At 37.5% G+C, this 17,731-nt stretch overlaps 1 protein-coding gene across 1 annotated transcript in view; it reads left to right on the plus strand.

Moving 5' to 3' along the window:
- LOC136877752 (uncharacterized) overlaps positions 1-17,731 on the plus strand; it is a 68,735-nt gene that overhangs the window by 22,922 nt on the left and 28,082 nt on the right. The window contains exon 3 of the mRNA XM_067151959.2: positions 8,464-8,578. Within this exon, the coding sequence (XP_067008060.2) occupies positions 8,464-8,578 (115 nt within the window). The remainder of the gene's footprint in view (positions 1-8,463; positions 8,579-17,731) is intronic.

The raw sequence follows: 17,731 nt of genomic DNA on the forward strand, positions 1-17,731 counted from the left end.
TTCATGCCGACAGAGGGGATTGCTGAATGTATATGACACCATCATAGGTCAATGATTTGTAGATGTACACACCAATCAAGAAGAAATCCATGTTAAACAGCAGCAGGCGTGGTGAATAATAGTTTGGAGCATACATAACAGGACTTCCTTGATAAATTAAGCAGATATGTGATAATTGAAAAAGGCTTTACACAATAAAATTTGTTTAACGAAACACAAGCAAGAAATAATATAATACACACTGCAAATCACATGCTAGTTCGACTTTAGTTATAGTTGTGGCCTTTTTAGCTTCCTTCAAAAAGTCTTGAGAAAGTGTTTTGTCAAAACAGGAACCAGAACTCCTGGTCTTCAAAATAGAAATAGACTCCAGAGATTCATTGGACATGGATGATCTGAACTCTATTCTATTTTTCTTCACAAGGCTGATAACACATTCTCATTCTGCATTGCTATGGGGTATGGTGAGAATAGAGAGCATTACTCTAGAAATTCGGTTATACTTAAGAAGTCCGTCGGCTCCACGAATTCTTGATATTTGTGCCCAACTGGAATCACTCGGAGCATCTTGATTTGCAACCAAAACGTCATCTACCTGAAGGGCTGTGAATTGCCTCTGAAGCTCATTCACCACCTCATCTGTAGTTTCATTCTCTTTCTTGCATAACATCATAGCAAACTTTTCCAAGAAAAAACTAATGGAAGAAAACTGTGCATCTTCAATTTTGTCTAACCTAGCAACTAGAGCATGCTTTAACACATCATCCTTGAGTGGAAACTTGTTGATGTAGTCACAGGAAGTACAAAAGTAATTTTTCACTGATGAAAAGAAAAGGGATTTATCTGTATCCTGGAGATCATTCACTATGTTCGAAGTCTGAATGCCAATAACTAACTCATATCATCACTTCTTTGATTTTGAATCAAGTTGTAAGCAACTTCAAGCAACGAGGAGCTTTTCACAATTTTGGGCTTAACAAACTTGGTGAAAAACTGCTTTAGCAAATCCATTAGAAGTTCTAATAAGATGTGAACTTGTGGGGAAGACGTCTAAAAGGCAACACTGAATTTGTCAAATACAGGAACAGTCACATGAAGGAGAGTGCAAAAGGCCTTGTTCAAGTTTCAGAATAGGAACATCCATTTTTCCTCACGTGTTGTAGCAGAAGTCTTACTTTATAGAATGGGTTTGTCACATTTGGAAGAATATGCTATTCTATTAGGGGCATGTGTAGTAGCAGAATCAAGAATTCTCTTCTTCTGATACTCTTTGGATCCACTTTGTTCAACTCTAGGTGTTCTGAAAGATGTCAAGCTTGTGGAAATGTTTTGGGTACATAATATTACTTCCTCCTTGAAGAGAGAAAGAAGCGGATCCCACTGGTCCAGTAGTCTATCCAAACATCCGCCTAAAGATAACCACCTAGTACATACATGCTTCAGAATTTTATTTACCTCTTTATTGTGCATGTTCTGAAATTTCTGAAGGCGTTCTTTCCTTCTGACACTCTTCTCTAAGAAATAAAATATATCAACAAGGATCTCATCCACTTTAAGTGGTAATCTTCCAGCACCTTTTTCAGCTGCTAGATTAATCAGGTGGCAAATGCAATCTATGATGGCAATATCTGGCTGAACTTCCTTCAGAACTGCTGAAATCCCACTTTTGTGTCCTATCATAACAGGAGCACTGTCGGAGCAGAAAGCCACACAGTTTTCAATTGGTATGTTATGAGAATTCAGCTGTGATAACATCAGGTTACCTATGTCTCACCCTGTTGAGTCCCCCTCTAACACTGGTATGGATAGCACAATGCTCACTACCTTTTCCCGTGGAATATCATAAAATGTAACAATAACAGGATTTTACTGTTACGCAGGTGTTTATTTGTAATCTAAAATGGATTACGGGCTATTGTCGAGTGAATTAGTGCTTCTTTAGTGACGTCTGGGCATATCAATGCCATTTTAAAAACAATGCAAGCATTTTAACGCTGAAACAAGCTCCATACTGTATGTAACTTAACAAAACTAATATTGAAATAACTGGTTTGGACTCTTAATATTTTAGGTAATGCGACTTATATACCGTGCAGACATGCTGTGCGATGCAAATATGTGCTAATTTGACTATAAAACATCGTGTTGTTTTCTTGATACTGTGTCTCATTGAAACCACGTATTAATTGCCACCGATGTTACATGACAACATAATTCTAGAGGGTATAGCACTGTGATTGTGATTTAACGTAACCTACACTCATAATTGGTGTGAGTTGTAAAGCTAAAGGTGTGATTACGTGACCAGTAATTAATTCACACCCGAGCAACAGCGAGGCTTCGATGATTTTCCGATCATTAGAAGTTTTAGTTTTTCAGTTCCTGTCATATTAGCTCCCAGCATCACTGTAAACCTTTCTTTACTTGTTAACTGTTCCTCACAAACCACAAATGCACAGTTAATGTTGCACAACATTCGAGTTACAGAGTATTTTTTGCTTCAAGGGAGGAAATGTTTGCTTCGAGAAATCGAAAAATCCGTGTAACCAAATTATAAGCGAGAAAACATGTTAATAAGGTTTCACTGTACATTTCTTTAACCCATTGTAATTGACAATACTGTTGATGCCTCTTGCATTTTTATATCGCCTCCATTCCTCCTTCCTTTCATGCTGACAGAGAGGATTGCTGAATGTATATGACACTCTTACGTGTCAAAACCAGTACTATGAATAAATAAATAACATGTTATAAACTAATATCTTGTACGACATATATTTAGTATTGAATAAGTGGAACCTTCATTCAAATTTTGACAGTCCACTTTGTCCGGCACAAATCTCACATGGAGTGACTGGGATTTGAACAATGGAACCCAGCGGTGAGAGGCTGCCACTTGAGCCATGGAGGCTTACATTAAGTAAATAAATAACTCAATGTATAATGTACTGTACATACGTATAACTAAATGAAAAGTGCACTAAACCAGAATATGCAAAACATTTTTTTTTGAGTACTATTTTATCACTTCACTTAACACTGAGCTCTCAAAAAGTATTCAGTCCTTTCTTTCTCACAACGCAAGTAGCACTTTCCAATAAATTATCTTTGTAAATAATACACTGCTGTTCCAAAGTCATTGCAGCACATATTCTGTACTGTGCTTTTGTAAGTTATGGTGTGCCCTTCTGCAAAGGAACGGGTTCTGGGATTTGAAGGGTTTTTTGAAGCATTAATGTAGATGGGAGAATACCTCAACTCAATGAAGATCTGTGTATCGTTAGGATTCTTTTGGCTATTGTGATCCATTAAATATACATCGGTCAACTTCACTGGCTCTTTATTGCAACTTTCAAATAATATATATATTTTTTTTGCTGTTTGTTTTACGTTGCACCAACACAGATAGGTCTTATGGCGACGATGGGATAGGAAAGGTCTAGGAATGGGAAAGAAGCGGCCGTGGCCTTAATTAAGGTACAGCCCGGTGTGAAAATGGGAAACCACGGAAAACCATCTTCAGGGCTGGCTACAGTGGGGTTCGAACCCACTATCTCACAGATGCAAGCTCACAATTGCGTGCTCCTAACCGCACGGCCAATCGCCCAGTCAAATAATATTGAGAGAGGTTGAAAAAATTAATGTTGATATGAAGAAAATAGAAACAGTGCCACTTGATATTGCCCCCGTTTTACCGGGCAGCTCAGTCAGTAAGCAAGAGTCCCAGAGGCGGAACGTTCACTTACAGGCAACGCAAAAATTATTGAGGACAGGGACAACGTAAGGACTGACGACAAATGAAAACACAAAAAATGGGTTTTAACATTTATTAAAATTAATTAGCACTTTCCAAAATTCAATTAATATTTCCAAAATCTTGAATAAAAATATTTAATTTTATTCCCTGTTGGAATTCACCCACAATTCTTCATTAAATTGCACTCTGCAAAGATACGAAACTGAGTTTTATTAAATCGTATTAGAAAATTAATTAACTTATTATCTGAGAAAATCCTATCTCAAAATATCAAAAATCTGATTTTTCATATCATTATTTAAATTAACAATATTCTGCTATTTACTCTTAAATGAATCAAACTTTCACCTCTCATGAAAAATCAAATAATCATTTCTATTAATTAAATATCATTCTGATGAATTATTTATGCTTCAAATTATTTAATTAAATTACTTTGAAGTCCTATATTCAACTCCTTATATTTCCAATCTCGAGTTATTTGACCTAGTGTTGTGCACAACTTACAATAAAGACTTAAAATTCTCACTGTTTAAGGTTAAACGTTTTACATTTCGTGAGCTTAGTTCATTGACGTGATCCTTGCTTAAGTATTTTTTTCTCGAAGCAAAGATCCTAATCTGTCTTATTTTATCATCATCATTTATAATTGAGCCAAATATGCTCGCCACAAAACAACAAGAAATCGAAAAACATTACGCGCACTGCGTACACATATCATGACGAAATATCACCATTTACAAAATATCAATCATTCATCCATCTCACATTCAAGCTTAGGTTTCCGGTAGTATTATCAAATAGATTTATCGAAACCTATCTCTTGATTTTTATTTTTTAAAATTATTTGAAATATGAGAGTTTTCCCGATGACGATATCAGATAAAGGCTACCATTGCGATCGTCTGGCGTGTGATTGTAACAGGATTATCACTTCTTCAACGAAATAGATTCCACAACGATGTTCCAGGATAAATTTTCGGTAGAAATCATCATTTAAAATTCCATAGAATTGCCTACAGTCATAAATAAGCATTCGCGCATACGGTCTATGAGTCACACCTTCGTTATTTTTAATCTCCTATTTTCTCAAATTATCGATCAATATGTGCTGCATAAGAAGAAGTTATGTTCAAAGACATACTCTCTTCCTTAAATGACTCATGTAATGGACACATAAATAAAATCCTATCTCAAGATCCATTTACAAGTCTCAAAAATACCACACAACAGTAAATGCAAAATTTGTGAACATTCAAGTCACGACCAATATTCCAGGCCTACATCTACTTCAATATAGCACACATTAATCACTTATAAGCACAGTAATAATTACACTCATGACCTTTAAACATTCTATTAGACCATAATAAGGTTAATTATTATTATTATTATTATTATTATTATTATTATTATTATTATTATTATTATTATACGCGCGCGGTCGCGTCATCGTAGGCTAGGGTTTAATGAAATCATAGATGACTCTATCCTATCTCGAAACTATGATAAACCACAAAAACATCAAGGAAAAATCCTAAATTCACAGAACACGTCGATATTCTGTCCCAAATAATTCAAAAATTATTCCAAAATTATTTAATAAATTAATAAATGTTATCGCGTAGGTCAAATACTTTTAACACTTTCCTCGACTTATTATGGGACAGTGAGAACATGTCACGAAGCACTCACTCAAATAGAATGAAATACAGGTCCCAAATACACTCACACACACATCAAACCTACCAACACCATAGAAAGAAGAGTGAAATTTCTAACTACAAAGACTATTAGAAATGATCTCAAATATTCAAGCAAGGACTACGTCTACATAATTATTACAACAGAAAATAGAGAAAAATATAATTTAAAATCTTAGCTGTAGTAGACTTGGCTTCTGGACTCGGTTGATGATCAGTGAATATTTAACCGGACTTCATCTCGGATATTATTCTCCCCTGGGCTGAATTATGCCTCACATTTTAATTACACATGGCTGCAGCAGGCGAAGACTTAGGACAGTTACAAACTCCGTCGTAATGTTGAAGTTCCATTCTTCCGAAATAATTCAGGACTGCTAGTGATCTTCCGTCTTCTAAAATGTTTGTTTTAGTAATAGTTCCCAACACACACTTGATTCTCCAAGTTGGCACAGTTTTTACGTACTTTAAAAGTTCCTCAGATTTGTAAAATTAAGGAAATCTGAACTGCGGCGTTTCCAATATTTTCCGTATCTCAAAATTTCCTCAGAAGCAGAAATAATATCATCCTTCATCAAATGAATGCTTATAATTTTTAATATCGTATATGCCGTCTCCAATTATACATGTGCTCTTATAACATGACGACGAGTACTTGTACGAAGCAATTATTCACGTAGAAAGCCGAAGACAAAAAAGCGCAAATTTCCCCAGATACATGGGTATTTATTTCTTCAAGACGTAGGTGTGTTTGTCAGTTGAATTTTATTGGCTGAGATTTAGCAATCGGGCTAACCTTGTGATCCAATTGGTTAAATATCATGACGTCAAAATCTCAAAGTATTGATCGCTTTTGGTCTGGTAAAATTCGTGTCCACGTGCTACTCAGCTGAGGTCTACAACAAGGCACAACAAAAAACCCAGACTTGCTTGCACGGCGGGGGAAAACCTGTTCTGGTGCTGGCTAGCAGAGACAGTGCAGAGTTGAACTCTCCTTCCTAAATGATAATTTTATGCATTGTTCCACCCCAGTAATAAAATATTCTTTCCATACAGACCAATAACCAATTTTCAAGGGTACAATATAAAGATTGAAAATAAATTGAATAAGTTTGAATAATGTGCATTTTCTGAGTATGGAAGAAAATATTTCTTTTTCATGGGACTCATTGCCAGTTGCCAATTTTCCACTTGAATGCATGGGGGCCAAGATATTTGGGAAAAGTTGAGTTTTAATACCAGTCTACAATTTTTTGTGACAAACATTTTTGAAAGGAACTTTTTAAACAGGTCCATCTATTCATTACAATTGTCAAACTGTTTTGTTACAATAAATAGTTTTTTAATGTTAGAACATGTTTTGATCCTTAAGGGACCATCTTCAGCTAACAGTAAGAAATCATGAAGAATATAGGTTAAAATAAACTAGATACAAAGACGTTTTTGTTTTGTACTTATCTATCATATCTTCAGTTTGTACTATATGTACTGAATACAGCCTAATACATGTCGAAGTTTATTTCGTGTACAATGCGGTCATGAAAATTCCATATTTATCGTAGCACTTTTATTTTATGCTGCATTTCATCAGCACAAATTCTTACAACATTTTTTTCTATTTAAGATCACAGTTTTGAAGCTGATGATGTTCACAGCTCACTGTAACAGAGGACTGCTGGGTAGTACAATTGTACACCTAATTGGCTGAATGAATTTGACAGTTCTTGAAATGAACAATGGTGACAAGACATTTGGATCTAGCAGATATTGAACTGATTTTCACCCATCATTTTAAATGAAATCAAGCATATTTTGATGAAAAATAATATCAGCATTGAATTCATCTTGTGAAATTACACAGGGAAGCAACTTTATCCTTTTCCTCCAATAGACCTTGGCAGATTTTGATTTTCTGTTTTCTTGGTTATATTTTTCACCAACATTACTTTCTTTATTGTAAAAGGAATCCAAGGACATCATGGTTCAACATAGTGATAGCAAGCATATCTTGCTTTCTCATACATAGCAGGCAAATGCTGGGGCTGCACCTTAAGTAAAGCCATGGACACTACCCTCCCAGTCATATCACTTCCCCATCCTTGCATCATTGAAAGCCTTCAGTATAGACATGATATTGTATAGGCTTTTGGGCTTGTGCCGTGTCAAGAAAATAAGGTGAAATTCTTAACGTTTCGCAGAAAACTGTGCTCTGCGTCCTCAGAAGAATTCTCGACTGTCTATGACAAGGGCTTCTTAAACAATGACACTTTTGAATTTGGAACGTTATAATAGAAGTAGAAGTGTAAATGGTACGTTCATTCACCACCAGGTGGCCCCCAGGACGTGGCACAACGCTAGCGTTCAAAGCGGAAGCTGACCGAACTATCACAATCAGACTAAGTGGTTCACATAGCAGTGTTTGCGTAACATATGACAGGTGTAAGACATAGACATAAGCCTGGAATTAAACATCTGGTGACGAGGAACGTACGAATTTGGAAAAAACACCGAGATGAAATAACAATAGTGAAGGGGCAGGGAAGGGAACTACCTACGTAAATTCTTAACACGTTATGTGAACCGCTTATTCTGATTGTGATAGTTCGGTCAGCTTCCGCTTCGAATGCTAGCGTTGTGCCACGTCCTGGGGGGCCACCTGGTGGTGAATGAACGTACCATTTACACTTCTACTTCTATTATAATGTTCCGAATTCAAAAGTGTCATTTTTTAAGAAGCCTTTCTTGTGGACAGTCGAGAATTCTTCTGAGGACGCAGAGCACAGTTTTCTGCGAAACGTTAAGAATTTCACCTTCTTTTCTTGACACGGCACAAGCCCAAAAGCCTATACAATATCATGTCTATAAGTACGGGCCGTGAAAGCATTAATGGCAGCCTTCAGTATGTTTGTGCAGTGTTCACCTACTAGCAAAAAAAAAGTTTTTTTTTTTTTTTTTTATAAATAGAGAACTGTCTGATTAATACATTGTTATCTTTATTTACAGAACAAAGACCGTTGGCAAGTGGGCGCAAAACTTTGGTGGACTTCTGTCAAACAGAACGCCAGAATCAACTGCACTGGATACGCTTTGAAATTGATCACCTTAACAACTTGAAACAGTTAAGAAACACAGTTTTTAAAAATCAGAATGTACTTTTTCTATATATTAAATACAGCTAAAGATGGGAGATATATTCTTTCCAGTATTGCAGAAACTGTCTTCACTGGTAAATTTGTTTAACATCATGTTGAAGTTCATGAGATTGGCTTAAGTTGATATGAACTTGTTTTCTGTATTTCTTTCATGTAATTTAAATGCTGGTAGTGGTATAGTGAGGTTGTTGCTATTTCTTGATGATTGCAATATTTTTGTATCTGTCTCTTGACATAGGCCAGAGCAGACTGTATTTTCCACTGAAATCTCAGTCTCATTTATGGCTGTGATAGTATGGAAGCCTGTCGGCTGCCCTGAAGATGGTTTTCCATGGTTTCCCATTTTCACACCAGGCAAATGCTGGGGCTGTACCTTAATTAAGGCCACGGCTGCTTTCTTCCCATTCCTAGGCCTTTCCTGTCCCTTCGTCGCCATAAGATCTGTCTGTGTCGGTGCGACGTAAAACAACTATCAAAAAAAAAAAAAGTATGGAAGCTGTTGAAGTGTGTGTGCTGGTGAGTAATGACTAGAGCCCGGAAGTTACGCATTTAAAATGGGCAGGCAAAAAGGCACTTGAAATACTGAAAATAGGCAGTACTGCAATCAAAATAGGCATTTATTAGTAGTGAAAGCAAAGAGGAATCTCACTCATTATTAACGAAAATATGTATATTTTAAATACTCATTCATTTCTTTATTATCAATTTATCATATAATTAGCGTACTTACTCTTACTTTCTTTGGTTACAAGCAACAACAAGGTGCTTTTTCAAAGTATCAACTGTCATAGACAGACGCTTGACAGAAATAATGTTTTTCATCATGGAAAAGGAACGTTCTACATCCACTGAAGTGATTGGCATAAATTTGAAACAAGCTATTTCGGAAGGACACATGCCAGTTAAAACAGAATTTTCACCTTTCAGAACATCACGAATGTTCTTCATTTTTTCAGTGTCCACATTAGCACTCAGAACCCATTTACACTTTTCACTAACATTGCTTCCTTTCTCTCCTGGTGCTTGCAGCTGTTGATTTACTGCATCTTCGAAGATCGCCAAAGATGATACCAGCGAATCATATCTTTTCTCCAACTTCAAGATTGCTTCCGGTATCACACTATAATGTGCTGTTATAAATGCCAGATCATTGCTGAGCTCTTCATGGTCCAACGACGTTTTTACCTCGCAAACTCAAGCAACATCGTCTACTGATATGGCATGAAGTACCTCACGTACCTTGTCCAAATTGTTGCTGTAATATATGACTGATGAGGTCCAGGTTCCCCATCTGGTGAGAACTGGCTGTGGAGGCAAAGAGAGCTCTGGTGCCACGTCCTTGAAAACCCGGATTCGGGAGAGTGATTTTAGGAAGATTTCTCTTGGTATTCGATACTAACTTATCCACGGGATGATACAAACTTCTTATCTTTTCAGCAATGCTGTGCAGTCCATGGGCTAGACATGTGAGGTGGAGCATTTTAGGAAAGAGGACTTTCAAGGCTGTAACTGCTTTTTTTTCATGTAAGGTGCCGCATCTGTGACAAAAAGTAGGACATCATCATGCCGTATTCCATCCAGCCAGAGTAATATAGCTCCATCAGTAGAAAGTGTATCCGAACCGAATTTGCGAACATAGCCATGTAATTTACCACGCAGTGATGAAAATTTAGGCATGATAAATAAGTCGGTGCGAACACCCGAGTTGCCTTTAACAAGTTCAACAGTAGACTAACAGCTTTTTTTATGTTTGATCTGTTAGACAGAAGTCATTTCCTCCCTTCCTCTGCATTATCTTATTATTTTGAAATCGGGAATACCAGGTAATTACGCATTGGCACAGAAAAAGGGGTTTGAGGAAGGAGAAGAGACGTAATTTCCTCATCCTCTCTCTTTCCTGGTATTCATTATGCTTGTGTATTCCTTTAACTAATGAAGGTTCTGCTATTTACAGAGGTTAAATGAATGGGTTGAGGAAATAAGCTTTCGAATCCCTGAAAACAAATAAACGATTTACAGGGAACAATATTCTAAATAATATTTGTGACGGCAATATGTAATTTAATTTGTGCAATCTTTTTTGTCTTCGATGTTTGGAAATTCATTATGTGCTTTTTAAAATGTGTAAATCGCAGAAAAAAATGCATAATGATCAAAAAAGGCAAAAAGGCTTTAAATCTTAAAATAGGCAACAGAAGCAAAATAGGTGAAAAAGGCAAAATAAAAATTGTCCCTACACTTCCTAAATGCATGAAAACATATTTATCTCTATCTGATTATTCAATATATCCAGTCAGATAAAAAAAAGGCATTTTGCCTAAGTTCCGGGCTCTAGTAATGACATTAAGAGCACTACCATTGAGTTTGAATTTTAAGATAGATACTGTACTTCTCATGGGGTCAGTCTTGCTCCAATCACTCTTTCTAGCCTAGTGAGGAAGGCAGTGGCAAACCACCTCACTCGTTCTTTATGCATTGTACACCTCATTTTAGCACCACCATCAGTTGTTGCAGTTTTGCTATAACTGCATAACCTTTGTGTTGCATTTTGAGGATCCAGCCTACCTCCAGACTGCTGACTTAACAGATAATTTGTACACTTCTTTCTCGACGTTGGTTAGAAAAATGATCTCTACAATCATTACTTACTTTCCTGTCCTTCCAAATTTTACGGGAGAGTATGGTTCTGTTGTTTGGGAAGCATTATCACTGAAGATAATGTGCTTCTGAAATAAATAATTATTATAGCACTGGCTAAACAATCTTTGCAAACAAGAAAATATAGCCTATTATCTAGCAGGCACATGAGTTTTGAGGCAAGTAAGGCTTTCAAAAATTCTTTGTACATAGACTGTGTTATTGTATGGGTGTGAAAGCTGGATAGTTGGAAAAGAAAAGAAAGCTTGACTAGAAGCAGTGGAGATGTGGATATTGAGGAGGATCACTAGAACAATAGGAAATCAAACCATCAAGTTTTAGAAGAGGTCAGTGAATTTTGTCGCTCATTAAAGAGATGGAAAGGAGGAAAGAAAAACTTGTAGGCCACCTGATGAGACATGGTAATTTCTTACAAATATTTTTTAAGGAGAAATGCTGGGAAAAAAGGGAGAGGAAGACCCAGCAAATCATACTTCAAAGGACTGAAGAATGTGATGAAGTACAGGGACTGCAAGGAAATGAAGAGAGAGGCGATTAGTTACAGTGGCAAGACTTTGCCTTTAGTATATGATGATGATGATGATGATGATGGAGATTCACTGCTTTTCAGTATCTTCCATGACTGACTATTTCTCAGTAATGTCAGTAATTTCAGTTTTATGTTTTTTTGTGGACATTCCACTGATTCCATGTCAAGTAAGTCTAATTTTTTTTTCTATACCTCATGAACTTCACTGTCTTGTTCCATCTGCTGTGAATTAATGATATTCAGAAAGTTGATAAAGTAAAACCACCTAGTTTTTTTGATCTTATCATCATTATTTATTTACTTTTTTTATTTTTTAACACATGAAGTCGTTATGGTCTGACACCATATTAGCCAGTTCCAGTCCTGTTGGTGGAAAAAGTTTTACTCTGAGAATGTTGGTCGGCAAGGTAAGAGAGGTGGTGGTATACAATTTATAATCACTAGATTGTGTGCCAAAAGCCTGGATTCAATTCTCCACAGTGTTGATATGGAGTGAGGGCATATGACACTGCTGATGGTGATTTGTCCATTGGATGGGGACTTTAAGCCTTGAGCAGACTCCGTGGTGTTATCTGACAGGAGTAGGCTATATCCCAACACTGGGGTTCATCCTCTCCCTACCTCGTTATCATCATCTCACATGCAGATGTGCAGGTCGCCAAAGGGCGTCAAATAGCCAGCATACAATTGTCAAAACTGTTTGATATTGTTAAATAGTTTATTATTTTTATGAGGTTAAAAGACACACTTGTTCAAATTGGGAGACATTGCGATAGGGAAATTTTGTCGGCCCCGCAGCTGTTGAAGACATGACCGTATACGCACTAGTGCATAATGGCTGAAGTCATCACAAGCAGTTGTAGATCTAGCCTCATTATTGTTTCAAATCAAAATACGTGCTGTAAATAATAATACAGGAGAAAGCATAAAAAGCATGTTAACACATTCCTTTTCGTTTTAGAACGAGTCTCAGTCTCAGACCGTTTCTCCTGATTTTGATTTTGAAGACTCCTCTGTGATTGAAGAATGCCTGGTTCCTGAAGATACAAATGAACATCTGCAGCCTGTAACCATTGCCAGTATTTCTCCATCAACTAACAGCACTCCATCCACCAGTGGAGCAACTTAAAAAAAAAAAAGGAGAGAGAAAGAGACAGAGACACAATTGTGCAAGAAACAAAAATTCTTAACAAAGCACACAACATTCTTGAGAATGTAAGAAAAACTAAAGAAGTAAAAAATGACCTGGATGTCCTAGGGGAACTAGTCTCCGTAACACTGAAAAGTATAAAAAAGAAGAAATTGGTTTTAAAAGCAAAAAGGCAGATTTCAGATATATTGCTCTGCATACAGGAAGAGGACCTACAGGAGAGAGAAAACGAGTAGAGAAAATTGTCAGAAATAACTGATTTCCAAAAATAACATAATCTTACAAGTAATATTTTTGTTTTATAGTATATCGCTTTTACAATTTAGACTAAACTTTGTTAAAATCACACATCCAACCAACATTTTCTTGGTTTTGTAATCAATAGGGACCAGAAAAATTAGCATCTATTTTTTCCAAAATTAGCATCTATTTACAAAGTTAAAATAATTGCATGGTATTATTTTAATGATTCCAAGTTTATGAAGTGCAATTATTGTCCTTGGTTCACGCATGATACAAATTCATTGTTCAAACGAAAGCATTGTCAGTACATCGCCATTGCCTTTTTTCAAATTGCACCGTTTGTCTGTAACCACTGTGTTGTAATGAGACAACACGCGCTCGCTATCTACATTGTTCGTTGGGGTCCACAGCAACTCAAGACAGTATTTAGCAAATATGCTGAACTCTGTCCGAACTGCAGTTAATGCAAGCATGACATCACATTTTTCACTTTCTTTCATCTGGGTTTGAATTGCATGTTTCAGAGAACAGTAACCAGACCAGATATCGTTTCGTGAGAGATCGGTTACTCCAAACAATTTCTCGAGCTCATCTAATTTATCAGTGTTATTCAAATTTTTTTATTTTTTTTATTTTTTATTTTATACAAAGCTTGAGAAATTGACACAAAATGTTTATGGTTGGGATCTTTAGCTTTCAATGTGGCTAGCTTGCACTGTGAAGAACGAGCAGCTTTGACAAATATGTCTCTACATGCAGCCTGCTGTAGAGGAGTGAGCTTAATCAAAGCATCATTAGTTGCCGCAGAAAAATTCCCCTCACGAATGAAGGTAAAACTGTCATCAAGGTTATGCAGTTTGGGGTGAAGGGAATGAGAGGTAGGATACAGAGACCCTTCAAGTTCAGTAAGGAGGTCAACCAATCCAGCTGCATGATCTGTGACAAAAACCATGTGGGAGTGAAGCCTATTCACTTCTCGGTCACTCAGATCAGTCAGGTACTTAATATCACAGTTGTTGATGTCTTTCATGTCAGACATCTTGAAAAATGTAACAACATCCGTAAAGTAAGCACTCAAATAGAAGACAGTCTGAAACCAGCTATTCCATCGGGTTATGATAGGTGTATGGAAAAGCTTTTCTTCCTTTGAAGCACCATACTGTGATGTTAAGAATTGTAAATAATTATATTTTCGCTTTCTTGTGTTCAAAAATGCAGACTTTATCATCGCAACTACATGATTTAAATCGGTCATCACTGCGACCCAGTTATTGCCAACCAAGCTGATCATATGTGCCCAGCACTGTACATGCATTAAATGATCCCCTATGACCACACTTAATATTTCATAACACCGGGTCATGTACGGGGGCTCTGTCACTAACAAACATTTTAACTACATCATATGGTACACTATAACTGCTCAGAGCTTCTAAAACAGCACGAGAGCAGTTTGTAGCATTTCTATTTATGCGTAAAAATTATTTTATTCCACATTAGAAATACCATAGGTATGGATTCAGTACAAGATTAAAAAATTTGCATTTATCGCAGATGCGAATTTTTAGGTCCCTAGTAATCAAAAAGGTTTACATTTTTACACTATGTATAGTAGGCCTATCAGTATTTACATCTTTTAATAGATTCCCATTGTCATGGGACAAATCCAGCAGTATTAAAATATCTTTGGAGTATATCCCTTATTTCACGAGCTTCACGTACTGATCTGTGTACACCTACTTTAGATCTTTCAACCCTCATAAGACCATTGTTCCATTCTTCTGGAGTAATGACACATTTATCTGTATCTTCCTTTTCCAACTGTCCCACATGCTTGTTACCACATGTTTCCAATAAAAAATTATGCAGTGCATATGCAGACAAGGTTCTACAGTTTCAACTGGAAGTTGCATTTTTTTCATTAAAATTCTTAAATGGTTAGACAATACTCCAAATGCATTTTTGGACATTCTTCTTGCCCTACTTAAATGATAATTGAATACTTTCTGTTGTTGAGTAAGATTGCCCTTGTACGGTTTCATGATGTGTTCATACAATGGGAAGGCATCATCTGCAACTATTGTGTAAGGTGTTGCAGTTTCAGATCCAGGTAATGTTTCTGGAGGAGGGAAATTGTTTGTATTGTGGTTTTTTTTTTTTTCTTTCTTTTTTCATGTGGCTATTTCTAGCTGGGTGCAGCCCTTGTAAGGCAGACCCGCCGATGAGGGTGGGCGGCATCTGCCATGTATAGGTAACTGCGTGTTATTGTGGTGGAGGATAGTGTTATGTGTTATGTGAGTTGCAGGGATGTTGGGGACAGCACAAACACCCAGCCCCCGAACCATTGGAATTAAGCAATGAAGGTTAAAATCTCCGACCTGGCCGGGAATCGAACCCAGGACCCTCTGAACCGAAGGCCAGTACGCTGACCATTCAGCCGATGAGTCAGACTGTGTTGTGGGTAACAATGTAGTAAAGCAGACTGTTCTTTTAATACACCTCCATCACTTATCCTGCCATTATAACCTACATCCACAAAAATAAATCTGTATTGTGCATCTACAAGTGCAAGCAAAATAATGCTATATTTCCCCCCCTTGTAATTATAGAAATAAGAGCCCATACTTCTCGGTGTTCGGAATTCTATATGCTTTGCGTCTAAAGCACCAAGACAGTTCAGAAAGTTCCATAATTCTTCAAACTGTCGTGATATTTGCCTCCATTCATTTTCTGTTTCTGGGAACTAGAGAAAAGAAATATAATATTACCATGAAAATATCAGATAAACACATAAAATGTAACTTAAACCATACTAAGTTTTTAATTTTAAAATACGGGCATACCTTCACGTACATTTCCTTCAACCTGTGGTAAATTGCTGCACACATTCTCGGGAATAATTGTAGAGATTGTACTTACAGGAATTCAAAACAAGAACATCAAATTCCTTTAACTCTCTCCTCTTGCTAAAAATCGGAGAGTAAGAAACAACCTACACTCATCTACACAGAACACCTTGAAAGACTAGAGATAGGAAGTTCATATTCACAGGACATGTTCATTAGTATGTTAGCATTTCAGTCACCTAGGTTCAGCATATGTCTTGTTGCCTAGTAGGCACTGGGCCCTCCATGGGTACTGATAACTTGTTCCATACAGGATGGCTTTGATGTGTATAAGGCGTGAATGGCGTCTTGGGGTATAGTCACCCATGCTGCATTCACCTCGTTCTACAGTTCATCTTTGGTGCTTGGCATTGGGTCACAGCGCCGCACCCATCGTTTCACTATATTCTACACATTTTTGATCGGCGACATCCTGTGATAACAAGAAGGCACGTGTTCGTGCAGCAACATGTGCTCGTGCATTGTCCTGCTGAAATATGGCGCCTGGGGTATCGTGTTGAGAGGGTATGACTGCAGGTCGCAGGATGTCATTCACGTAGGTCAAACTGGTCACAACCCCCTGGATATGAACCAGCTGTGATTTGTGGTTGTACCCAATAGCACCCCACACCATAAGACCTTGAGTTGGTGCTGTATGTCTTGTTCGTATGCAGTCATTGTAATGCCTCTCCCCCTGTCTGTGGCGAACCAAAATGTGGCCATCATTTTCAAACAAACAAAACCTGGATTCATCCAAAAACACTATCTGCTGCCATTCCTGTCCCACTGACATCGTTCCGGACACCATTGCAGTCTAGCATGTTTATGCACATTAGTCAAAGGTAGGCAGAGAAGCGGACAACACGCCGGTAACCCAGACCGTAATAAACGGCAACGGATTGTCACTCCTGATAGTGTATGATGTTTTACATTGTTCCACTGTTTCACCAGAGCCGAGGAGGACGCAGATCTGTCCTGCAATGCCATTCGGATGAGGTGTCAATTTTCTTGGGGGTGGTCTGGGTGGTATGACCAGACCCATCTCGCCGTGTTCTACGGCCTTCTGTGAACCATTCTGTACATGCCCGTTACACTGCCGACACACTTTAATCCACACGAACAGCAATTTTCCGTATGGATGCTTCACATTCTATCATGCCAATAATGCGCCCTCTTACAAACTCACTCATTTGATGGTACGGTTCTTGCATACATCTGCGAGGCATCCTGCACGTCTGCTCAAGCCACACTGATCCATTACCTTCGGTTTATAGCTACAACGAGAGCCACAGGCACATTTTACCAGTTGGTGGTGGTGCGCCAAGATATCGATGTGGACCTTGAACCTGAGGGCCGACATGGTTCAAATGCTAATCATTTCGTCAGAACACACATGTCTTGTGAATATGAACTTCCTATATCTAGTCTTTCAAGGTGTTCTGGCTTTTATGAACATCAGTGTATAAAGATAATCATACAATAAATGGCGATGTTATATTACAAGGAAACACATTTCAATCAATCAGAATTTTCTGGTACTTACCTCCGTGAAGCAGAAATACTTTTTTGCATGACTGTATTTTGCTTTGTGAGTTTGGGCCCAACTAATTGTAACAGTTTGTTGAAAGCCTGTTCATTCATCCTCAAAAAGCTC

This window comes from Anabrus simplex, chromosome 7 (assembly GCF_040414725.1).
Source record: "Anabrus simplex isolate iqAnaSimp1 chromosome 7, ASM4041472v1, whole genome shotgun sequence".
In the NCBI taxonomy this organism is placed as follows: Eukaryota; Metazoa; Arthropoda; class Insecta; order Orthoptera; family Tettigoniidae; genus Anabrus; species Anabrus simplex.